This window comes from Acinonyx jubatus, chromosome D4 (assembly GCF_027475565.1).
Source record: "Acinonyx jubatus isolate Ajub_Pintada_27869175 chromosome D4, VMU_Ajub_asm_v1.0, whole genome shotgun sequence".
Taxonomy (NCBI): Eukaryota; Metazoa; Chordata; class Mammalia; order Carnivora; family Felidae; genus Acinonyx; species Acinonyx jubatus.
Window position 1 is genome coordinate 3,990,718 of NC_069391.1, and position 24,659 is coordinate 4,015,376.

Sequence of the window (24,659 nt, forward strand, 5' to 3'; positions counted from 1 at the left end):
GTGGAACCTCAGCTACCTTTTCCATGCCTTAAAAGCTGTACTTTATCAACTTTTACATATTTCCCATTTATCACTTCTGAGCAACATGGTTTGTTTTTCTGTCAACCCTTGCTTTATTTGGATCCCTTGTTCATTTACATTTCATGTAATTAGTGCTGTACTGGGTGTAAATCGATGCTCTTAATTGCTTTTCATTTTCCCAGCCTAGTCCATCTTAGGTTTCTGTCTCCTGTTTTGGGTTATTTAAAAAAAGTTCTAGTTTTCCCCCGTTTATTAGCTGAATCATACACCTTCTTATTATTCTTTAGGTGGTTACTCCTGCCTCGTCTCAGAACCTCTCCGGACTTGGTACTTTGTACCTGGTGTCCGCCCACCCCTTGCCCTCCAGCTCTCCAGTCCTTGCAGCTTCTTGGATCTTCCTTCCACCCCCCACTCACCCCCCCCCCCCCCGCCCTTTAGCATTCCCTTTAGTGCTGATCTGGCGGTGATGCGTTATTTCCCGTTTTTGCCTGAAAACATCTGACTTTTCATTTCTTTAAACATTTTTTTTAATTTTTTAAAATGTTTTTAGTTATTTCTGAGACAGAGAGAGACACAGCATGAGCCGGAGAGAGGCAGAGAGAGAGGGAGACAGAATCTGAAGCAGGCTCCGGGCTCTGAGCTGTCAGCACAGAGCGTGACGTGGGTTCGAACTCATGGAGTGTGGTATCATGACCTGAGCTGAAGTCGGACGCTCAACCGATTGAGCCACCCAGGTGCCCCTCTTTAATAAAAACTTTAATGTTAATTTATTTGTGAGACAAAGAGTGTGAGCGGGGGAGGAACAGAGAGAGAAGGAGACACAGAATCAGAAGCAGGCTCCAGGCTCCGAGCTGTCGGCACAGAGCCCAACATGGGGCTCGAACTCACGAACTGTGAGATCATGACCTGAGCCGAAGTCGGACGCTTAACCGACTGAACCCCCCCAGGCACCCCTGTACTTTTCATTTAAAGGGCATTTTCATGGAGTTGCGGATTCTAGGTTGGAAGCTGCGGTCTTCCCGCCCCTCTGCAGCCCTCCCACTTTCCCGTCCGCATCCGGAATTCTTCTTGACGCCTTACTACTGCCCCTTTTAAGGTACCTTCTCTTTCCGCTCCTTTTAAAGTGATGTCTTTTTCTTTGGCTGCTTCAAAGCCTTCTCTTTGCCTTTGATTTTCAGCAGTTTTACTATTACTTTGAGGAGGGTCATTCGTTTTCTCATCCTGTTCCGTCTCTCGCTTTGCTCTCAGCAGGGCTCCGAGTTACGAGTTTGTCGCTGCTGAAATCCTGCAATCAGAACTTCGTTTACAAACTCACCAGGTCCTACGTAGCTGACGTTGCCGAGGACATACGGTGTCCCACGCCACACCGAAGCTCTGATTACTTCCTCTTAACGTTCCTCGTACCTTTTTCTGGAATAAACCAAAGGCACACTGAATGGATTCTGCCGTACTTGCTACTGGCGTTTCTTTAACACCCACGGCTCTTCCTCCTCCTCTGCTCATGCCTGGGCATTACTTACCGCTGTTGGTGATGGTGCTGGGCCTAAGGAGGTTTCTAGACTTTGCTACAAACCATGTGAACCTGACAAAGTATGCACACAATATACAAACAATTCTGTTATTTATTTATTTTGAATAAAAAAGTGGCCAAGATAATACTGCGGCTCTGCATACAAAACACCACATGTTCGAGGTCGTTCCATATTTACAAAACTGCCGTTATGTACAGCACCGGATATTCACAGCAACTTTACTAGAAGCATACGAGCAACTGAGGGGCGTCCAAAGTGGGAAAAAGCTAAAAACCAACCATCTTTCATTAACTGGAAAACCGGCCAACCAGCTGACTGGTAAAGGAAACGAGTACCTGTTAGGTTTTCCTTCTTCAGCAGTGACTAAAGAAAGACTGCCCCGCAGGGCTGTATGCCGACAACACACCCTCCACAACCTCTTTGTTTTTTCTCCGCTCTTCTCCACTTCAAACTTGTCCCAGCAACCTTTGCCCTAGTATTAAATAAAAGCTCAGGACACTGGGATATGATCTTCAGGAAAAGGCAGCGAACGAGTGCTGATGATGTGGCGTGGCCTGGTTCAACCCAGGAAGCCCAGTTCGAACCCAAGCGGGACTCTGGCCCTCTTCGGGTCGGCAGTCTTTGCAGTTTTGAACGCGCTGGAAAAAGGGAACCATGCTCCGTCTTGAAGGTGGCAGGAAGTGACTCATTCTACGCATCAGGAGCACCTACTCCGTGCAAGGCACTTGACATTAGGTGCTGCAGGAACTACCAAGATGAAGCAGACAGTCCCTGCCCTTGAGGAGCTTACAATCTAATCATGAACACTATGTACATATATACAGTGCAGAGAAGCAACCAATTTTTCTGGATGCAGGGTATTCCAGGCCAGAGGTGTTCCTGTTCTTAAAGTTTCCTTTAAATGCCAAAAGTCGAAACCACACCACCCAACCAGATGGTAAGCACTGAGAAACTCTCTCTCTCTAACCTTAAGATTTTTAGATGCCTGTTCTTTTCATTAAAAAAAAAAAAAAAAAAAAGTCCTATGTGAACATACATATAATTCAAAGCTGAGCACGAAGATTAGCACAGGCATTGGGTAAACATAAACTATGTATCACTATACACAACACACTAATTTTTCTATGCGGTCTTGTTTCTGTATAAACAGGTTTGATATTCATGTTCCTTTCGTAAAGTACAAATCTGAGTCAAAGTCCTGAAGAAGCCATAATAACCCATTTTTGCTTTTAGTTTTGCATTAGCACCCAGACCAAAGCGCGCGACACCCCAGCAGTCTGGTCGCCAAACGTAAAACCGATAAAGCACGAAAGCGTCTCGTAGCCATTGTGCCACCTCTTCCGGGGTCCAGCCTGACCACCTTATGGGATCTTTCTGCGAGAGTAACAGGATGTCGTGATGGCGAGGGAAGCAGATTTTTACCATGGAAACGGACAAGATTTAGAGTGCCGAACTTTAAATGAACCTCCCCGGCCCAGTTACGGCGGCTCACCTGGACGGGCTCCGCCTGTACTGCGTCGGGAGGCGGGCATCATCTTGCCTTCTTTTTAGCTCCCGCCCAGCCTGGAACGAATGGCACCGCCGTGTTGGCCGTCTGAACAATCCTGCCCTGAATAAACTCATTCACCGACTGGGACCTCAGGCTGTATATTAAGACCCGCCCCACCCCGAGTATAATTATAACAAAAAAAAAAAAAAAAAAAAAGCAAGGTAAGAAAAGCTGAGTCACCTAATCCGATAAAGACACTGGGGGAGAAGCAGTCATATTCTAAAAGGAATAACTTCTTCATAGGATATTTTTTTTGACAGCCATTCGCCCCTTAAACTGATCGGTTGAAACACAGCAAGTTTTCAGAAGCAGCCCTGCTCTAACGGAGTACATTTGCAGAGGGAGGCCGCAGCCTGCCTACCAGACTCAGCCTGGCTGGGAGGCTTCATACTGATCTACAGCAGCACCTGGGAAACGAGTGCCCAGTCTTCCGAAAAACCCCACTGTTTCATCAGGACAGTGACGCTACAGTATTTCAGACCATTAGAAACAACTCTGTATTTTGCAAATTTGACTTAATTCCACTTAAGGACAGTCAGATTTCACACGCTCTGTAATCACTTAAAAAGTTTTTTTAACGTTTTCTATTTTGAGAGAGAGGAAGAGACAGAGAGCGGGGAAGGGAAAGAGCGGGAGACAGAATCCCAAGCAGGCTCTGCACTGTCGGTACAGGGCCCGACGTGGGGCTCGATCCTATGAACCGTCAGATCATGGCCTGAGCGGAAATCAGAGAGCTGGACACTAAACTGACCGAGCCACCCAGGCGCCCCTGTGATCACTTTAAATAGCAGGTATCATCTTAGCAAATGTGAAGATCATAACTCCCCAAACCTTTCTTAGCCCCAAGAAAGAGCGGTCTGAAGTTTAGTAACTATCAGACCTGAGACACACACCTCCTCCGCTCGAAGCTGTGCATGCTTCCACTAACGACTAACATGAAAACAAGTCACCGCAGTTAGATCTTTTAGAGGCACCCGTAAAACCGACAACCTTGAGGGACGAGGTTAGATTCTTGAGACAAGCTGGAGCCTCACCGAACTGTGCAACTCCACGGACACACAGAAAGGGAGCGTGTGAGCAGAGAGGTGTGTTCGTGATTGATCACGGGAGCCACGCGGACGCCCTCAAGGGTCCACAAGGGGGCTAACATTAAGACATTCATTCATTTCTCTGCCTATTGGCTGTTTTCACCGCCCAATCTCTTTAAAAAAAAAAGAAGGGCAGAATATGTCTTTCCCTTAGAAAAACTTAGGCCAGCTGACTTCTCATACAACCCGTTTGGCTTGGTGTCACCAGAAGTTCTGCTTGTCAGGACAATGCTGGCTTGGGGAGGGGGGTGGGTAGAGTAAGGAGCTAACATTTAGCAGACTCTACCCCAAAGCCCAGCCAGGAGCTGCTGAGCACTCTGCCACGGAAATAACCAAGAGTTTCGAAGAAAACCAGATACAGTTTACCAAGCTAACAACTAACACTGTTACCCTTAGAAAGAAGTCACTGTGTGATGCCGTCTCTTCTGGGAAGGGAGACCTACCGTGTGATTTAATTTGTACAGATTTTATCCCTGATCTGTTGTTCTTTCAAGCATGAAATCTGCTAGCTCTGGACGTGTCCTAAAGCTGAGAAAACCAGAGGAAGGGAAATCAAGAGGAAGGACAGGCAAGAGACAGGAATCAGGAGCAAGAAGGCTCTGGACCTGGACCGGTGGCGTTAATTCCTGCAGTAAAGTCACTAAACTCGGAAGCGGTTTGACTGTTGCAAGCGGAGCAGGTGTTCCTTAAAACTCCCCGTGACAAACACCAATAACCACCAACTTCTTCTGCTTCTTAGCTGATAGCGTTCTAGTTACAACAGAATATATTTTAATATTCCATTACTACCCTTTAACATTCCATTCACCTGATTAACCCATGACACTCGCTAACAGGTCCAACCCGCACGTTTCAACATTAACATTCCCAAAAACTTCTTAGAGAGAGGCAGAAAAATGTCACACTCAACCACACGCTTCGCCAGTGGTTCTAATAAGTCCTGACACTGAAAAATAATTGGTAGTTCTGGCAGATATAATAGTAGGTAGAGGCTGCTTGAAGTCTGGGTGGTGGACACATGAGGATTTCAGAATGAATCCCGAGCATAACAAGCTATCAATTTCTTATCTAGAGTAATGGGGACAAATTAACCCCGGGCGGAAAGAGCGCGATCCAGGTGTGGCTATCAGACTCCCGAATGCAACGTGTTGTAGCTGAAAAGGCCTAATTGCACACACACAGTCTTTGCCGCCGTGCTCCCAAGCAGCGCGACACCGTGGCTTCTACCGCTTCTGCAACGGTTGTTACAGTGACAGCCGAGAGAAACTCAAAATCCACTAACCAGATCAGGCAGATGTGAGGAAGCACGGAGGGCATGACAAGTTTAAGCCGCGAGAGACAATGAGCCGGAAGATTCCAGGGGTCACCCTCTGCGTTCTCAAGGTCCCACTGACCGGCGCTCTGTCATCAGGTGCTCTGGCTCTTTGTGAAGTCGGAAGCGGACTGCGTTTGTGATGCTGCCACGAGCTCACGCCAGCCTCCGTGGCTGAGGGGGTGGGGCTGGAAGAGGGGGAGACCGCCCAGCTCCACGCAGAAACGCGGGCCGAGCAGGGGTCGGGTGGGTTTCAGAATCTGAAGAATGCCCCCAGGCCTAGTCCCGCGCAGAGACAAGCCAGGTTCTAGCCCAACAGTTGCCATGTTTATTCCCACATAGACATACAAAATAATTTGGGAGACCCTTCTAGTTAACTCCCAAGAGTTAAATTCCCCCCAAATGTACAACTGTTTTAAATGAAAACTTAACGTAAGTTTTAAATGGCAGCAGCACAGAAGTCCCCAATCGGAACAAATTGAACACTGACCCTGGTTGGAACCAAAACTATGCGAGACTAAGCATCCCATGATTATGAAAACTGCAAGAATTCCTTGACATGATCTCAATTTTTACCCTCCTATTTGCTGTCATGTCAAACAGCTACAGGCACAAACGACCACGGCCACACCGCCTTCTGAGCTGCGTCACCCACCCATGACCTTAATGCCGCCCGATTCTTTCCTGAAAACCAACTTAACGTGCCAGACACTGGCATCTGGATCAACACTATTCTTGAAGTCACCAAGAGGAGAAGGATAAGCAGAAGACTCCAGAAAATACAGATTTGAACACAGGAGACAAAGCAAGATTAGAACAGGAAGCCAAAGACATTTCAAAGCAGACCGGAAGCGCCTCTGAAGGGCTCTTGGCTCTCAACACGCGAGCGGAGGGGCAAGAATGCAGTGGTGTGGGGGGCGTCCGGGGGCATCTCGTCCAAACAGCAAGTGTTTCTGAAGCGAGGCCAAGATGTCTTTCTCTGAGCGATCACAAGAAAGGCAGGAATAAATGTCAGAATAAAGGCCAGACAGCATGGGACAGAAGTGGCAATTTCACATTTTGTATTTCCTATCCAACTTCCCAGAAATACGCACCATCTCGAGCTGTGGGCATCGCAGTCCTGTTGAATAGCACCAATCCCTAGGACACTTACTTTGTAATCTGGCAACACTGTCATTCCTGAATGTCCATCTTTAGTTTTGGACTTTAAGGCCAATTGATGTCTAACAGTTCCTCTTAACAGCCCAGAGGAAAATACCAGTATTACAAATACCAAGGACCTTTATACTGAGGAGAAAGTCCCAGGCTCCCGTCAACTGAGCCGCACACACCTGTGGCACCAGAGCACGTCTGGGCTGCCCACTGCTTTCTGGAAGTTTCCTGGAAGTCTTTAGATGGACTGCACGTTCTCATACTGGATATAAATGAAATGTCTGGACATGTCAACATTAAAAACACTCCAAGTTTTAAGGAGAAAATATTCTTTTTCTTCTATGTACAAAAATCTCACGTAGGCTGTGACAGTCTGAAGCAGGGAGGTGTCACGGGTGAACGGGAATACCAGATGTCCTTTACACATTAAGGACAAAGGACAGGAAACCTGCTAACATGGGAGCTCACTAAAAACAAGTCACAATTATTAACTTAGGAGAATCACCTGATCTTTTGACACATTAAAGCCAACTTTAGTCTTGGCTTCAACCTCTTAAAAATCCAGTTCTAGGAGAATGGTTTCCATATGCATGAGAAACAGGAATCCTCGGGATACAGATCTGTGGCTGTTTGTTCAGAACAAAGCGTCAGGACCCTGTGCTGTTTCCGACACTTTTAACGTGTGCCGGAATACCGCGTACCGTGCACCGCGCGCTTAAGCTCTCTGGAGCAGCGGGCTCGGCACCAAGGCAAGCGTTAAGCCCAACTTGGTCCAGCGAGGCCCTTACCCCAACTCTCTAGAAGAGATCGTTCTGTTCCCAGCGGTGATAGGGCATTCTTGTGGTTCAAACTGCTTCAGTCAAAACACTTGGAAAATAAGTGTTCCTCACTGGGTGAGGAGGCGGGGGGCTAATGTTCATCTCAGAATGACTTAAAATCTCTGCATTCAGTTGTTTCAAAGAAATCCCTTAGTCCCCGGAGACAGAGACCGCGCTTCAGAAATGAGTTCCCAGGGCCCTATCTACACTCCTGGAGAGAGCCTCGCCACCCGAAGGCCGGGATCAGCCAGCGCGTCCTACGTCTTCAGGCCAGAGGGCATTTTCTGTAACAGAGTATGTGCCCTTCCCATCTTCCCACCGCTGACGTTCAGAAGACGGGAGAATCGCAGAAAGGGCAAGGGCTTTGCAGTAACCTCTTAATCCAGTCAGGATCTGCAAAGGAAGACAAGTGGCATTGAGTGTCGGCTTCGGAGCGGGTGGGCTGAGGCCTGGCCGGGCAGCGTGAACGCACAAGAGGCCTGGTCCTGGCTCTGCGTCCTCACAGCACCTCGCGCCAACATCCTAGACCAGCTGGACTAGATCTGTGCTTCCCAAAGCTAAGTGTGCGATAAAATTTTCATCCCTCTATGATGGAACAGGAAGAGAAGGGTAATGAATGAATGATTCATACAGCTAAACTTATTCAGTTCAAGGACGGGGACTGTACTTTGTTCTGGGAACATAGCCTTAGTACTCTGTTAATGCTAAAAATTTTTTTTAATGTTTATTTATCTTTGAGAGAGAGAGAGAGAGAAAGGGAGAGAGAGCAAAAGAGCACACAAGCGAGGGAGGGGCAGAGAGAGAGGGAGACACAGAATCTGAAGCAGGTTCCAGGCTCCGAGCTATCAGTCAGCACAGAGACCGATGCGGGGCTTGAACTCATAAACCTCAAGATCATGACCTGAGCTGAAGTCGGACACTTAAATGACTGAGCCACCCAGATGCCCCTAAGATATCCTTTTATAAAATTACAGTAATGGTATTTTTTTTTTAATGTATTACTTGGAAAAAAGCATGACCACACTGGCTCAACACCGTCTCCCCCTTTAAAAACTCCCCTAATCTGTAAGTGCTTTATTGTACGACTGCTCTCCAGACCCACAGATTCTCATTCTTCCTAAAGCTGTATGTAGCTCAACTCAAGGTCAATTTGGCAGGTGGATTCGTTTCTTTGATTTGTCTCAATCTTTTCCTGATTTCCTGTCTAAACATACCAATTCTCAACTGCAGTGAGTGTTTAAAGTTCCCTCTAATTTGTTTCAAAATAACGCAGTAAGAGGAGGAAAGCGAATGGGGGACTACAGATGAAAGAACAAAAAGCCACGAGCTGGGGTGCCTGGGGGGCTCAGTCGGTTAAGTGTCCCACTCTTGATTTGGGTTCAGGTCATGATCTCCCGGTCTGTGAGATCGAGCCCCGCATCGGGCTCTGTGCTGACAGTGTGGAGCCTTGCTTGGGATCCTCCCTCTCTGCACCTCCCTCGCTCACACTTTCTCTGTCTCAAAATAAATAAACATCAAAAAAAAAAAAAAAAAAAAAGGCATGAGCTGACAATTTCTGAATGATGGCTACATGAGGATTTATTATACTCTCTACTTTTGTATGTGGCTACATTTTCCACAGTTGTTCCATAGTAACAACTTAAAAAGAACACAAGCTGCCAGCACACCAACTTCTCAGGATGAGACGTTAGCCAGTTTGGAGTAAAAATCAAGAAAAAGGGCGTAGTTTTGTGGAGAATGTTTTGTTTTAGTTCATCGAGACCACAAATTTCCCCCAAACATGTAGATAATTATATACGCTTATGTCTAGTTAGCCTTTTTGGTTCGAGTGCGATGTGATGTGAATGAGCTTTGGGTCGTGAATCTGACGTTCATGTGACTATTTAAGTCACTAATTCCTTGCCCGCCTCTATGATCTTACTTCCAACTCATCATCTCAGAAATGTGGGCTTTGTCACCGGGCCCATCAGGAAAGAGAATACAGGCTAACCAGGAAAATCCCATCATGGCTTTTAGAAGGATGAGTCCAAGCACACACCGAATATTCTGGCTTAGCAATGCTGTCTTCGTATACCTCATCATTTGTAGAATCTCCATCCAAACATAATCTACACGTGCCATCTAACACAAGCTCTGACATTTTTCTGAATGAATAACTTGTTTGCAGTAACGGAACAGCAAACTGCAGCCCTACTCACACACCAACGCGCAGTAACTATATCCTTCCACACGACATATTCCAGTTCTCATTTTTTCATTAGTTGTGGTTTCATGATAAGACTGCAAAGAGCAGAATGAGCCTGCTGACAGTCCCTAGTGGCCTAAGATCCTGCAGAGTGGAGCCTGACCTGAGCTGAGTCAGTGCCACCCTCCCAAGGCTGGGCAAGCACTCACCTTCTGGAGCTGGGTGGCGGGCGATGCTGTCATGGAGCAAACACCTTCTGTAGATCAGACTCTGGCAGGACTGGTAGGTTAAGAAGCACCTGAGAGAATACAGGCCGGATCGTCAGGAGCAACTCGCCACACAGTTCCCGTAAAACCATCCGCTAACCAAGTGAAGCACGTAAACGGTGCTCACGCGCATGGCAACAGGGTAGCCCTCTGCACACCTGCGCTGCCCCACCCTTAGTGAGGGTCCCCGCTCAGGGGCAGGTTGCTGAGCCAAGACACACAGAGCTTCCAGTCCAGTCGCTGCCACTTCTTGTTGGCCATTTGCGGCACTGGGAAAGCGTTTACTCTGTCCATACCTGTCCATATTTTGAATTTCTGACATGTTAAAAAAGACGATCAGGTATCATATGGCAAATTATTCTTGTATGTGATTTTGAAGATTAGATCTAAGCACTGTGTTTAAGGATGTGATAGTACAATGGGGAAAACCTGAAAGGTACAGAAGACAAAGTTAACGGTGCAGACAGACGGGACGTGAAGAGACGTCCCCAGGTTCGGCCCTGTCCTGTGACCACTCGCTAAACACCCATCAGGACCAGGCTACAAAGGGCAGGTGGAATGGGTACCTACCAAGGACTAGGCATTGTTCTAGGAACAGCTGTGGACACAAAATTCCCTGTCCTCATGGAGCTTTGTATCCCAGGGGAGAGGGAGAAACAAACAGTAAACATCTATGAGGAGGCGGTGACTGCTAGGGAGGACAGCAAGGCAAGGAAGAGCGACAGGAAAACCAGGAGGCAGGGGACGCCAGCAGGGGTTACGGTTCCAGGCAGCGTGGCCAGGAAAAAGGCCTAACCGAGAAAGGAACGCCTGAGGAAGCCACGCGGACACTGGTCAGAGGAGCATTGCCAGGCAGCGAGAATGGCAGTGCAGACATCCCAGAGGAGGAGGGGTGCCTTGTGTACCTGAGGAGCACTGAGGCCAGTGGGCTGGAGTGAAGCAAGCGAGGCGGAGAAGCACAGGAGAGGAGGTCAGAGAGGGGATGGGGGCCAGGCTGTGCAGTCTTGGTCACTAAAGGGGTTTTGGTGTTTACTCATCCCAAATGGGCAGCCTCTGGAGAGTTCTGAGCGGAGAGAGGGGTGACATGAACGGATGAAGTCTTAGTAGGATCACAATCATGGCCGCACTGACGACAGACCGGAGGGCATGGGAGGAGGCGGGGACACCTGCTGGGAGATGACTATGTCACCCGGCAAGGGAGGATGGTGTCTTCACCAGGACTGGGGAGGCGGAGGCAGTGAGAACAGGCTGGATGCAAACTGGAAACGCCTGTTAAACGTGCAAACACAGACACTGCACAGGTGGTCGGACACGAAAGTCTGGCTTTCGGGGGAGAGATTCAGGCTAAAGCTCTCCGTTTAAGTCACCCGCGGACAGGCGGTGGTGTGTGACCGCCAGGGAAGTGCTGACGAAGGAGAAGCAGGTCCAGGATGGGTCCCAGGGGACGAAGCAGAATCAGCAGAGACAACAAGAACGAAGCGTCAGAGGCCGGAGGGAAACCAGGGAGGATGGCGTCCAGGACGCCGGGAGATGCCGGCGCTTCAAGGAGCAAGCCGGGGAGTGACGCCCGGTGTCGAACGCGGCTCACGGGTCTGTCGGATTTGAGCACGCCAAGATGCCCTCTTCCAGTGAGAGCAGGAAGACTCCCACCTTTTAGTATAAAGTCAGACCCAAACGAGTGCACGACCTCTTTTACGTTCCACTAACTTCAACAGACACTACTTTTGTAATACTTTACAATTTTAACGCTCCTTCAAAGGAAAACCGTATCGCCAAAATAAAGAAAGCCCTCTGTATGTCAGGCGGTAAAAACATGGTCTTTAGAGAGTGTCTGGCCTTAGTAAGACCGATGAAAAAAGTCTATGCCTGGCTTTTTGGTAGTGGCTTTTCTCCAACCGAGTGGCAGGGGCGACATGTTTTAGACACACACTTTACCGCGCTCAGTGCGGCACAAACCTGGAAGAGGTGCACAAAGCAGGGGCTGGCTTACAATGGCTTACCGGAGCCAGATGTGGCCATTGGAGCAGACTGCCTGTTTGCGATCTGTGAATGGCAAGATCTCTTTACACAAACTACAGTGCTCAGGGAAGGTCTGTTTGTTCATCTTCTTTGAGATGTGTCCAATCAGCACCTAATGAGACAAAGCAGTCGGCAATGTTTAGTGGGGTGAGTGTAAGACTTGTCAAAGAAAAAGCCTACTGACCTAGTGGAGGAAGGAAAACATATGCCATATGGATAGAGAGATCGTCATTTCCACGCAGGCCGCTCATGGTGTCTGAACGTGACAGAGCCAGACCTTCTCCACGTGCTGACTAGCTGAGTAAACTAAATTCATTGAGGGACCCTCTGGTAACAGGGTGAATGCTAGCCACTAAAGAAAAAACTGTTCTGAAAATCAAAATCTTACCACTTGCCTTGTTTTAGCAGCTTCTGAAACCAGGAATTCAGAGTTCTGTTAGAAGACAAAGTATTTAGCTATTCTTTATAATGACTTAAGAAGGGAAAGCATAAAGTCTACGGGTGAAGTATTCTGTGAAATGCTAACTTTGTAAGATTGTCCAAACGTCCGTTCTTTAATAAGAGAGGCTTACAAAGTATAAGCAGGATTAAAAAATAATCATTTCCCTTTTTGATAGCCCCAAGACCCATGACCAATCTGGTCTAGCAGCCTGCCATCTGTGAACCACTGGGCCCCCTGCAGAGGGGCGGTGGGCCCCCCCGTGGAGAGGTTGACAGCACAGGCTCTAGAGCTGGTCCCTATTTCGGCTTTTCTCTGCCTCATTAGGATCACAGCACAGGAAAAATCAAAGTCTAAAAAGAGGTATCTACTTCATCACTTTGTTGAAAAAAACCTTCACTGGCTACATCTTTTGCAGGCGTGGATACAACGAGCCTTTAGAACTTCCTCGTCTCACTCGGAGATAAGGTCCTTGAAGCTTTTTAATCCATTTACACTTAAGTTCTGGCGGAAGAACTCACCTTCAGCCACTCACTAAAATTAGCTCACTGAAGTTCTGAAGGGTATCTTAACAGCTCCAAAGGGTGTCTGACCTACTCAGTACGTAATTTACAAATCTAAAGCCCATTACCTTTTGGCTTTCTAGGTTTTTTAGCCTTAAGAATTCTAATTTTTGGTCCCTCATGCAGCAACAACCACCCCTCCCTTCTTTTCCGGACAGGTCAAGCACGCTGACAGTGGTACGACAAAACCTACTCCGGACTCCTTCAGGAGAGACGCACTCCAGTTTTACACAAGGAAGAAGTGCTTCCACGTTTGTTCTCACTAGCCTTGATTGTGCAAGCCCAACTGTATTAGTGTAACTCCTACATTCCCAATGGGGGAGATACTGTTCCTTCCAAGGGGCAAATACTTATTCTTGGGAGGACAAGAATTCTTACCCTTTTTATGCATAAAGCACATTGACGTATGTAATCTGTATCAAAACACATGCACAATGTAGCTGTATTATTAGTAGGTTACGGGCAAGAACAATTAGGGGGAAAAATGCCTAAAAATGCTGGGGGTGGCGGGTGGCAGTGATAGTCTTAACTACACCAATATATCAGGCTGAGAATCTCAGAAACAATTTGTAATTACTAGATCAATGCGCTAGGTTTGAAAAGGTTCGTTTCATGTATATAGTGGGATTTTTTTAAAGACATGAAATGTAGTGTTTATTTTTTTTTTTTAATGCTTATTTACTCGAGAGAGAGAGAGAAACAGAGCTGGAGCAGGGGAGGGGCAGAGAGAGAGGGAGACGCAGAATCCAAAGCAGGCTCCAGGCTCTGAGCTGTCAGCACAGAGCCAGATGTGGAGCTCGAACTTATGAGCCATGAGATGGTGACTTGAGTGGAAGTTGGACGCTCAACCGACTGAGTCCCCCGGGTGCCCTGAAATGCAGCGTTTCTAATCAAAACTCAGTTTTACCGATAACAGAGGTGCCATCTTCCCTCCTTTCCCCTGGCTCTGTTGGAAACACGTGACTATGCCAGTAGCTTCCTGTGCTCATTGCCCACCTGGACAATTACCTAAACTACGACCACCAACTTCCACCACGTACTTCCTAAAATGTTTTGTTAATCTTTCACCGACTCTTGTAACACTCCTGCTAGGTCCAGAAAACTTCCTCGCAATTCGCAATTGGGAGCACAATGGAATACTTTTTAAGAGCGGACTTTCGGAGATGAAAAATCAGTTACATGAACAGTACATTGTAACTACTCTTGAGATTTTACTGCGGATATCCTAGGCGTAATAATTTCGGGGTGGATATGCACACTTTCCAACAAGAAAATGCAGCAAGGAGTTTGTGAGTGGTTTAACATTAGGCACGAAGATACCTGAATTTACCACCTTCGATTTTATTTTATTTAAGTTTATTTATTTATTTCGAGAGAAACCGTGCACGCAAGGGGCACAGAGGGAGAGAGAAGATCCCAGGCAGGCTCCGTGCTGATGCAGGGTATGAACTCACTAACTGTGAGATCATGACCTGAGCTGACATCAAGAGTCAGGTGCTTAACCGACTGAGCCACCTGGGTGCCCCTACTGCCTTCAATTTTAAGACTCTGGGCAGTGAGAAGAAGTGTCAGTCTTAAGAGTAAAAAGGAGCACGGGCTTTTGTAGTTCTGAATACGTTACTATAAAGTATATTCCTTGAAACAAAAGTTTTTCAGGATTTTAGGAGCTATTACTTCACAAAGAAAGGTTCCCTGATGTCAGGGTAACAATGAAGTACACAAAGTCAAAGGGTTTCTTCTCTGCAGGAATTCCCAGAACCATCAAAAGGATAAGGTACACTGGGAGCCTCTAAGAGGAGGACAGAATGTAACCCGATCGTTCTATCAGGGAACTTGAATTCTGTGGAATACGTTTCGGATAAGGCTCTAAGATGCTTCTAAACCAAGATAAAGATTAAGCCCAGTTTTTGTAAAAGTAAACATTATGAGTAATAATCTGCTTACTTGACATGCCCTTCTTGACTACATCAAAAGGCCTCGTCAAGTCTTCCCAAATGTGCGCAGTCCCTGTGCGGCCACCGCCGCCCCGTCTCCCAACCCTAGAACCTTCTGCAAACAGGGAGGGAAGCAAGCAGGGTGTCACATTTGCCCTGCTGTCACTGCCCAGTCACATATGACTCGCTAAACGAAGCCTCCTCCGGCTCATCCACAGCCGGGGGATCTCAGCCCGCAAACCTTGCTTATCCATCAGGCTGCGGTGGGAGGAAGCATCGAAATGTTTTTTGTATGATTTGCAAATGTCCTCTGCATTAATCCACGTTTCCTATTTATTCTCCTGCACCTCACGCCAATCAACTCCTTACAAAATATCGAAGTCAAAGTTGGGTTAGGAATTGGTTTAGACCACTTCTCCCTCATGCAGAAAGCAGACCTCTTACCGTTCTCGTGCTTCCGCTAGAAACACCTACCCGTGCCGTGCGGTCATCGTACTCCTCGTCAGACATCAGAAAGTTGCAGAGGCCCCTGGTGGGGATGCTCGTGTTCTCTGTGATCCAGGTGTGCAGGTACACTTCTCCTAAGACCCGCTTCATGTGCTCCCTGGTCAAGTGCATTTCCACGCCTTCGATCTTCCCTTGGATCTCCAGGAGCTTCTCTTCCATCGGCTCCCGGCCCCCGGCGTCTCCAGATGGGGTCAGTGAGTCGTCGATGGGGTCCTCGGGATCGCCCTCTCTGCTCCTCTCCTGAAGGCCCTGCCTACTGGCCTGTCTGGAAGTGCCTTCCTCTTGTTCCTCCTCGGCATTGCCCATCCCAGGGGAGTCAACGAGTAAGATTTTGGAGTCCTCGTGGGACGGTTTCCATAATGCTTCTGAAGGGGTTTTCTGCATCGACTGATACAAAATCCTCAAGAGGAACAGTTTGAAACGCCAAAAATACGTGGCCCCACTGCTTTCGATCTTTTTTTCCAAAGCTTCTTGTAAAAACTGCGGGATGTGTTTATCTTTTAAAATCTTCCAGCGAACCAGATCTATTAAATCAACCTGCTTGAAGAGATTCTGAACGGAAGACTCCAGGAGCTGAGCAGCTGCCTCCTCAAAGGTTTTGAGAGTAACGAACTGGACCTGGTAGTTTTTGTTAACGGGGTGGAGGCCGTTGACCATGCCCTCGGTCGTAATGACGGCCAGGTACGCGCCGCAGGGGCTCACCGCTATCCCGTGCGTCCTCACGGAGCCAAACACATCCGAGAGTTTAATTAGCTGGTGTTCAAACTTCAGCGCCACATCTGTGAAAATGGGAATCAGCTGCCTCACCTTCCCGTCACTGGAACAAGTATACACCGTCCCGTTCTGCTTGTCCGCAGTCATGGAGACGATCGGCAGCGAGTGAAGGCCTGTGACGTGGGAATTGTGAACGTTGAGGCCTGCTTTGGAGATCAGAAGAAGACACCAAAACACATAGGATCCTCTTGCTGCCACCACCAAGCTACAACTACACTTCTGGTAAGGGTGATAGAGCGGGACACATTTAATGCTGTGCACTGGCAACTGGTCCATCTCTTTCCACAAGACAACAGGCTGCCTTAGAGTGAAATAGCCTTTAACTGCTTTGAGATTGACGGGCAGGATTTTTACAGGTCCAAAAGCACTCCCCACGATAAGGCCGCTCATTTTCCGATTATTGTGCTCATATTCCCACCAAAACAAAACACTAGGAGAGTTGATTCCGGACTCGATCGTGTTGCACGAAGAGATGGACTCCTTCCCTACAAAGGGCAACTGAAACTGCCACACGGCAATGTCGCCGTTCTCGAAGAGGGCCGCCAGGAGCACGCTGCCTACGTCCCGGCACTCGTTGTTATGCTTGACCTGCTGAGTGGTGCAGATGCCCGACCACTCCATCCTGACCGGAGTCTGCATGCTGTGTCTCCTCTGAAACTCCGCGAAGTCCCCGAGATTCCCTTCCGGAGCCTCATGTTTAGAGAGTCTGTAACTGGTCTCGTAAAGACGTTCTCCATAAATCTCTGTCAGATCGACCAGCTGGACCCACTGGAGTCTGTTGAGGTTAGCCTGGATGGTCAGGCGATTGTCCATGGTCAGTGCCGCCAAGAGGCACCTGCCATTTGCATCACAACCCATGGGGGACCAGCTAGTATATTTGAATCCCCTCATCGGCGGCAAAGCTTTCCCCTCAGGGTTGAACACCCTATCCAACATGAAAGTCTGACTGACTGTGGGGTCTTTCGAGGTGGCAAACTTCTCCTTACACTCGGCAACTTCTGCTTTAGAGCCAACCTGAAAATAAGAGATATAAAAACTATCAGATAAATATTTCACTCTAAGAGGAATATATTTACATTACTTAGGGTACTGAGTGATTCATCAGTGTCGACTAGGTCACGTTCGCATATACAGAATTTTGTATCGATTCTCTTAAGTTTGAAAGACATACGTTTAAAAGATCAAGTGTGTGTCTGAAAGTGAGTACTTACTCAAGAAATAAAGATTTTTGTTTTAAGAGTCAGAATAAATGTTGCCATGATTCATAGCCTGGCTCCCACATTCTTTTTAGAACTGCCATAAATAATGGCCATAACAGCAACGTACTTGATCTTTAAAGCATTTAGAGCACGCAGCTGAACTACTCACAAAACCGTAAACACGTTACATATTCATGAAAACACATACCCATATACATCTTTGATACAATTGGATATTTGGGTTTTTACAATTTTTTTGTGATACAAACACCAGCTTTAGGTTCTATCCAAAATCTCATCCAGAAACTATGCCGAAAGCCAACTCCAACTGCTACATCCACTGTTTCTATAGAATAATGTCCACTCTGGTTAGACTACTTGCCATTCCTTGAATATTCTGTCCTCTGCCTCCCTTGGCCCCTTGTCTGGAATGCTGTTTTCCTATCTAAATCCCATCCGTCCCACCAGATCCAATTCTCTCTCTGAAGCCTTCTGAGATCATTCTGGCTTTCACCCATCACTCCCTTCTCCGAGTTTGTGACATATATCAGAGGTGCTATTTATTTAGTGCTTAGCTGTTTGACTACCAGCTCTTAACAGAGATTTTAAAGGGACATTAAAGACAAAGGAAGAGATAAATGACCAAAAGAGAGTGGTTCAGAGCCAGGAAGGCTAGAACAAAACAAAGCAGGAGTCAACTGAACTGTGCTTTCTATGGATATGTGAGGCAGGAAGAGGAAAGGACTTAACCCCACTGTCTTCAGGGAAATGGATCCAGAGAAAGAAAGAAGAATCTTTCAGATTTAGTGACAATCTCCTTTTACCTCGAGGCTGATCTTCAAATTGGAAAGGGTAGTTATTACATGATTACAAAGGAATTCAAGCCTAAGACATATATAGACCTAATAAAAGTCACTTTAAATGAGTTTAAGTCCCCAAACCCAGAGGAATTACACTCCAGGACACAGGAAAAACTTGGAAGATGTTGCACTCCAAACCACTAACTAGTCCTCGGTAAAGTTTGAACTGGGAACGTGTCAGAAAACCAGAGTGCAATTAACAGTTTTAAAGTATCCCCTAAACAGTAAATGGGTTAACAAAAATCGCAGACCATTCAGTCCGCTAGGGAATAAAATTCTTCAATTACTAACAAATAAAAGGTTTGTGTAGACAGAAGCAATCATTAGAAACCAGCACTGGATAACCAGAGAAATCTAATCTTATTTTCTGTCGAAACTGCTACATGACACAATAAATAAGCATAGAAAGGTAGATACCACGTTGTCCACCAAATGAATTAGACCACTAACTTTTCCTAAAGTGTGTTATGAACAACACCACCCCCTAAACTGTCCCTTGAAGTACGGCTGTGTGGCCAAGTCCTGGGAACGCTGTTTGCTACACAGCATCTCACTCTGAAGAGTCTCAGGAGCACGTTAGATGCCTTGGCCAAGGAGCTACTGAGAGCCTTACCTAGAGTTTTTGTTTTGTTTTAAAAAAATTTTTTTTAATGTTTATTTATTTTTGAGACAGAGAGAGAGAGAGAAAGAGACAGACAGACAGAGCTCGAGAGGGGAAGGGCCAGAGAGAGAGGGAGACACAGAATCTGTAGCAGGCTCCAGGCTCCGAGCTGTCAGCACAGAGCCCGATGCGGGGCTGGAACCCACGAACCACGAGATCATGACCTGAGCTGAAGTCAGACGCTTAACCGACTGAGCCACCCGGGCGCCCCATTGTTTTATTTTTTTTAAACAACGGAACTTTTTCTGGGTGATGTCCTCCTTTATTATCCTAAAGAATACTCTAGAATCATGATTTAGAAAGGCATTTAAGGTAGCCTCTTGGATACATTTATGAACATGCTGGAGAAATGCAGACTGGAAACTCCAATTAAATGGAAGTGTAGCTGGCTAGCCTGTTGATAAAATAATGCTAATCAGAGCCCAGAGCTTTGTATGGGTAAATAAAATTTGAAATATGGCAGAATGAGGCACAACATAACGATTGAAAAATCTGTGCTATGAGGCCAAGACTACCTGGGTTCAAATCCTGACTCTATCACATAGCTTTGTGACCTTGCACAAATTGCTTAAAACTTCTGGCCCTAATTTTCTCATTTATAAATAGAGAACAATAATACAAGTCTCATAGAGTTAGGAAGTACAAATAAAGATGTAAAGCGCCTTTTTTTTTTTTTGGTGATCAAGAGTCTCCACTGACTGGGGCAACGGGCGGCACAGTTAATCCTGACTCATGATCTCACAGTTGTGGGCATGGAATCTCTGTAAGATTCTCTCCCTCCCTCTCTCCGAATCAGTCAATCAATCAAAAGAATCTCTACTGACTGAGCCAATCAGATGCCCATAAAGCATCTACTAATAAATGCTCAATAAACGTTAGCTATGATGATGAAAAATACTCTCTCAGGATTAAGTGTTAATGAGACCTAATAAAAGGATGCAAAATGCAGAGCAGATATAAAGTTGTCCACCAAATGAAGGGAAGATATAAAGTCATTCACAAACCTTGTAATACTGTAAGCTAAGCAATAATTGTTAGAATAGGTAGATTTGCTACAAATAAAAGCTACTAAAGAACTAAATGTAAACAGCAGCAGAGGATGAAATCAAAGCAACTCTTGGTCCCACTCACTGTAGGAAGAACTCTTGAGAGGAGAGAGAGCAGCTTGGTTCTCAACCAATGGAGAAAGCCCGTGCGGTTTTGTGTGTATGAGTTTGAATGAGTACGCTGCCCCTCCGAGGAAGTCTCCAACTCACAAAACCAGCCATCAAATTAAAACATGCAGCCAGATGCTCAAGGAACACACACCACAGAGAGGAGCCCAGCTCCCAGAGGACCACACCCAGCCAATCATTTAATTATATACCATCCTGTTCCCAGCTGGCCACTATTACTGCTAACAGCTAATTCCTTTGTAAGTACCTAATGAATAGGAATTCACTTGAAGTTACTCAACAGGAAGCTTCTTGAAGGCAAGAATAGGATTCCAAAGACAGCCAATAGTTACTTAATGTGGAGTTAATAGTTTCCCATACTCGTAGTGATTCATACAGAATAAAATTAGTTATACAAACATTAGAATTTGCAATTGTATCCAACTAGATGATGATTCACTGACTCAGCAGTCTAATGGGAAGAAAAATTGGAAATCGTTCTTTTTTTAAAGTTTGAGAGACAGAGACAGCAAGAGTGGGGGAAGGGGGGGGGGGAAGGAGGGGGACGGAGAGGGAGAGGGAGAGAATCCCAAGCAAGCTCCACGCTGTCAGCACAGAGCCTGACACGAGGCTCCAACTTATGAAACTGCAAGATTGTGAAAACCAAGGGTCGGACGCTTAACCAACTGATCCACCCAGGCAGCCCGCAAATTATTCTTAAATCCCAGTTTTATTTTTTCAGATCATTCACTTCTAGCATTTTCCTTTATATCATACAACCTCAGTGCCCAGGACAGTAACTTGCAAATAGCAGGTAGTATTTGAACTATTATATAACTGCATATGTTCCTGAAAGAAATTCATAATCTAAATAAAGGGTCATAGAGCAAAAGGTCCAGAGTGGCTCAGCATCTAGCCTTGTAGCAGTGCCATACCTTAAACTGATCCAGGCTGCAGACTGGCCCACCTTTTGAATCAGAGCAAAGGCAAGCTGGACAGCACTGAGCAATTTAAATTTTTTTTAATGTTTATTTTTGAGACAGAGAGAGACAGAACATGACTGGGAGAGGGTCAGAGAGAGGGAGACACAGAATCCAAAGCAGGCTCCAGGCTCTGAGCTGTCAGCACAGAGCCCGACGCGGGGCTCAAACTCACAAACTATGAGATCATGACCTGAGCTGAAGTCAGCCGCTGAACTGACTGAGCCACCCAGGCGCCCCAGCACTGAGCAATTTAAATCCTTAGGCACTGCCAATGGGTAGAGCCATCAAAGTACTGATACCAACTTCTTTAGAGTCCTACCGTCATACCCCAGGGATTTACCCCACAGACGCCTCTTTCAGAATTTCAGGGACAACTCAGCATTCACTCACCAAATGGTAGTAGTCTAATAAGACTGCTGACGGATGGTTTGTGTGATGTGCATTCCAAAGAACAGTACAGGAGGAGAAGACGCCACTAATTAACTTTGGACAACCCATCAATTACAAGAGGAACACAAAAGATTTGCTGTTACTTGTTAGACAGTTGTGCAACCAACGAGAGTCTAATTTTTATCAGAATATTCTGGATATCTTCATGTCCACAACTACAGCGTTAATCCAGACCTGTATTCCTTCATACCTGTATGACTGCATTTATTACTTTAAGTACAGCATGTCGGGACCTGTACTAAGTGATCGTATGTGTGTGTGTGCATATATGTGTATCCATATATACATACGTACATAGATGTATTTAATTTAATCTGCCAAAAAGTCTAAACAACACAGGTTTTAGCAACCCCCTTGTTGAGAGTGTCCTATCTTGCTATTTTGTACCAAAGCCCAATCTCTCCACCTCTATTTTATACTGACCCCAACAATCATTTTTCTTGATTCTGGGCCCACCAGATTCATATTCCTGAACCATCCGAGGTCAGTCCATGTATATGAAACCGTTACAACCCTTCGGGCTTCTTAGAGTGAAGCCAACTTCTTCAGACCGTCAAAGTTCCCTAATGGGCTTCACCTCAATTTCCCTCCCTAGGAGAGCTCAGTCGACCCATCACTACTTACACAATTAAGTACGTGCACGACTTAATTATGTGTGTAAGACGGACAGCTCATTCTGTTGCTTGGAGGCCCCTCTCCCATGTTCCTCTTTTGAACCAAATCCTACGTTCTTTCAGGACTGCTTCAGACTCACCAGCAGGTAACATTCCCTGATGAACGTGCCTCCCTATTTCTTCCACTCTTTAAATTCTCTCTGCTAAAGTATTCAATCTGTGTCACGCTGGACACACACAATTAAGGTTTTCTCTAGTTCATGTGCACATGAACATCCTTAGAAACAGTAGGGATGTACCTTTTAAAGCCCCTTTCTTCTGCCTCCCTCCCTGTTTATCAATTTCACAGGAGTACCAGGGTCTACCCGATTTGTTTACACTCGAACCAATTTGTTCGTATCTTCTCCAAGCTCTTACAGGGTTTAGTCATCCCAGTTTACCAATGATCTAACTCGATGACATGTTGTTTGCTTAAAACTTTCAAGTATGCTAAAAAAGAAAAAAAAAAAAGTGGTGTGGGCTTCCTGCACCCTACCCACAGTGACTGATTCATATTTAAAATTGGTGGTGCAGGGGCACCTAGGTGGCTCAGTCGGTTAAGCATCTGACTGCGGCTCAGGTCATGATCTCGCGGTTTGTGGGTTTAAGCCCCGCGTCGGGCTCTGTGCTGATGGCTCGGAGCCTGGAGCCTGCTTCGGATTCTGTGTCTCCCTCTCTCTCTCTGCCCCTCCCCTGCTCATGCTCTGTCTCTCTGTCTCAAAAATAAATAAAACATTAAAAGTGTTTTTAATTGGTGGTGCAGAGAAGGCTTCCAAACCCTGTATGCGAAAGTCACATAAATACATTCTCTGGGCATAGACACAGATCTTTACAGTGCGTATCACTCTCTGTTATTACAGTAATGCCTGTTCACAACTTGCCAAAGAACGTAAGCTCCATGAAGGCAGGGACCTTGTTTTGTACACAGCTTTATTTCCAGAACCTAGACAGCACTAGGCCGATAGATACATGGTGCTATTCAAACATCTGCTGAATGAGGGAATACACGTTTTATAGATCCCATCTAGGCATAAAGATCTATAAAGGAAACAGGGCAAGTTTTTGTACTTGAAACCACTAATGAACGATAAGATTTCCTATTCGGGGAATAAAAAAAAAAAACAAAAACAAATTGGAAAACAGTGATCTCCCAACAGTAAAACTTAGGAACCCGAAAGTTCTGAAGGCAAACTTAGTTGCTATGAAGCTGAAAGCACTAAATCTACAGAGACCTTGAAGTTTAAGAACTGCATTTACTTCCAGAGGCTTTTCATGCTACATCCCAAAGATGTTCAGCTGCAAAAAAAAAAAAAAAAAAAAAAACGAAAGTGCTCAGCGGCTCAAGGTGAGAAGGACCATCCATATAATAAAGTCGCTGAGACAGCCGAGACCCTGAAAAGGACCAAATTTTCTTCAGAGCTGAAGAGGCACCAGAGGAGGGCACGTCACCGTAAACAAAGCGAGCGGAGGGCCTCGGGGGAGTCGATTCCAGACAATAGGAGCAACTGTGGAGGCAAGGTCTGGGGTTGGGTCAAAGGGGGTGGAGTCTCAGAAAGCACCAGAGAGTAATCAGCGCCAGCAGTGGGGCAGACGCAGAGCCGCAGGCAGGACCTGGCTCGGAGGAGAGCTCCCGGGATACGAGTGTGTGTCGGAAGGGGGTGGGTGATCTGTAAAGCCGGGAGCAAAGGGCCGCGAGGTTTTTTGTTTGTTTTTCAAAACACGGCGACCCCGGCCACTCTGGATGCGACGAGGGGAATCCCCGGAATAGGCGCAGGCCGAGATTCCCCAGGGACCCGTAACGCGGCCGCGGGAGCGCGGCAGGAGGAGACCCCGGGGCTGGGGCCCAGGGGGTGACTTACTTTGAGGAGGCAGCTGTTGAGAGGAGCGGGCACCGAGGTGCGGTGGATAACCAGGTCCTGGCCCGGGTTGTGCACGTCGCAGATGAGCTCCAGCACGGCGATGCTGCGGGCCGTGGACACGGACACGCGGTGGTCCTCGGACCAGGCCAGCGGCTCTAAGCCGCTCACCGCGTACTGCAGCTTCACGGCCGGCTCCCGCCGAGTCACCAGGAAGCGGAACGCGGCACTGGGCCCGGGGGCCGCGTCTGCAGCCGGCTCCTTCCCGCCCGCCTCGCCGCCCCCCTCGCCCTCCTCCTCCTCGGGCGGCGCAGGCCCGTCGGCCGCGAGCCCCACCCGGGCCTTGTCAGCCGAGCTCATCTCCCCTCAAGTGCAGAGGCCGGATCCCGGGGCGCGCCAACCTCGCGCCGCCGTCCCGTTGCCGCCTCTTGCGCCGCCGCCGCCGCCGCCGCCGCCGGCCCCCAGCGCCCTCCGCAGCGGCTTTCTCCCCTCAGGCCCGGAGCGCCGCCGAGCCAGGAAGGACCCCGCCGTTGCTAGGCGACCCAGCCCTGCCAGGTGGCCAAGGCGCTGCCTGTCTGGAAAGCGCGCCTCCTCGGCGGGCCGGAGCGAGAAGCGCCCTGACTCGGCCGCAGTGGCCGAAGGGCAGGGAGCCTCGAGGGCAGCCGAGCCCCAGGCCCCGGTAGA

General features: G+C 47.2%; 1 protein-coding gene and 1 long non-coding RNA gene across 8 annotated transcripts; one reads left to right on the forward strand and one right to left on the reverse strand.

Annotated features, from left to right (window-relative positions):
* LOC128312076 (uncharacterized) lies at positions 1 to 4,320 on the forward strand. Its single transcript, XR_008290877.1, has 2 exons — positions 1 to 1,117; positions 1,273 to 4,320. It is a non-coding gene; the product is annotated as an uncharacterized LOC128312076 (long non-coding RNA).
* On the reverse strand, positions 757 to 24,501 carry GTF3C4 (general transcription factor IIIC subunit 4). 7 transcript variants are annotated; one of them, XR_008290873.1, is made up of 7 exons: positions 23,979 to 24,501; positions 15,353 to 17,173; positions 11,924 to 12,054; positions 9,867 to 9,955; positions 6,834 to 7,865; positions 3,046 to 3,116; positions 757 to 1,306 (listed from the first exon to the last, which is right to left on the reverse strand). XR_008290873.1 is itself a non-coding variant. In XM_027035479.2 (6 exons), the coding sequence occupies exons 1-5, from the start codon at positions 24,333 to 24,335 to the stop codon at positions 3,085 to 3,087; spliced, it is 2,430 nt and encodes an 809-aa protein (XP_026891280.1). In that variant the 5' UTR covers positions 24,336 to 24,501; the 3' UTR covers positions 757 to 1,306; positions 3,046 to 3,084. The 7 variants fall into 7 exon arrangements, 3 of the variants coding, with proteins under 3 accessions (XP_026891280.1, XP_026891278.1, XP_026891277.1); XR_008290872.1 differs by having other exon boundaries at positions 5,473 to 7,865; XM_027035479.2 differs by lacking the exon at positions 6,834 to 7,865.
* Positions 24,502 to 24,659: the final 158 nt, after the last annotated feature.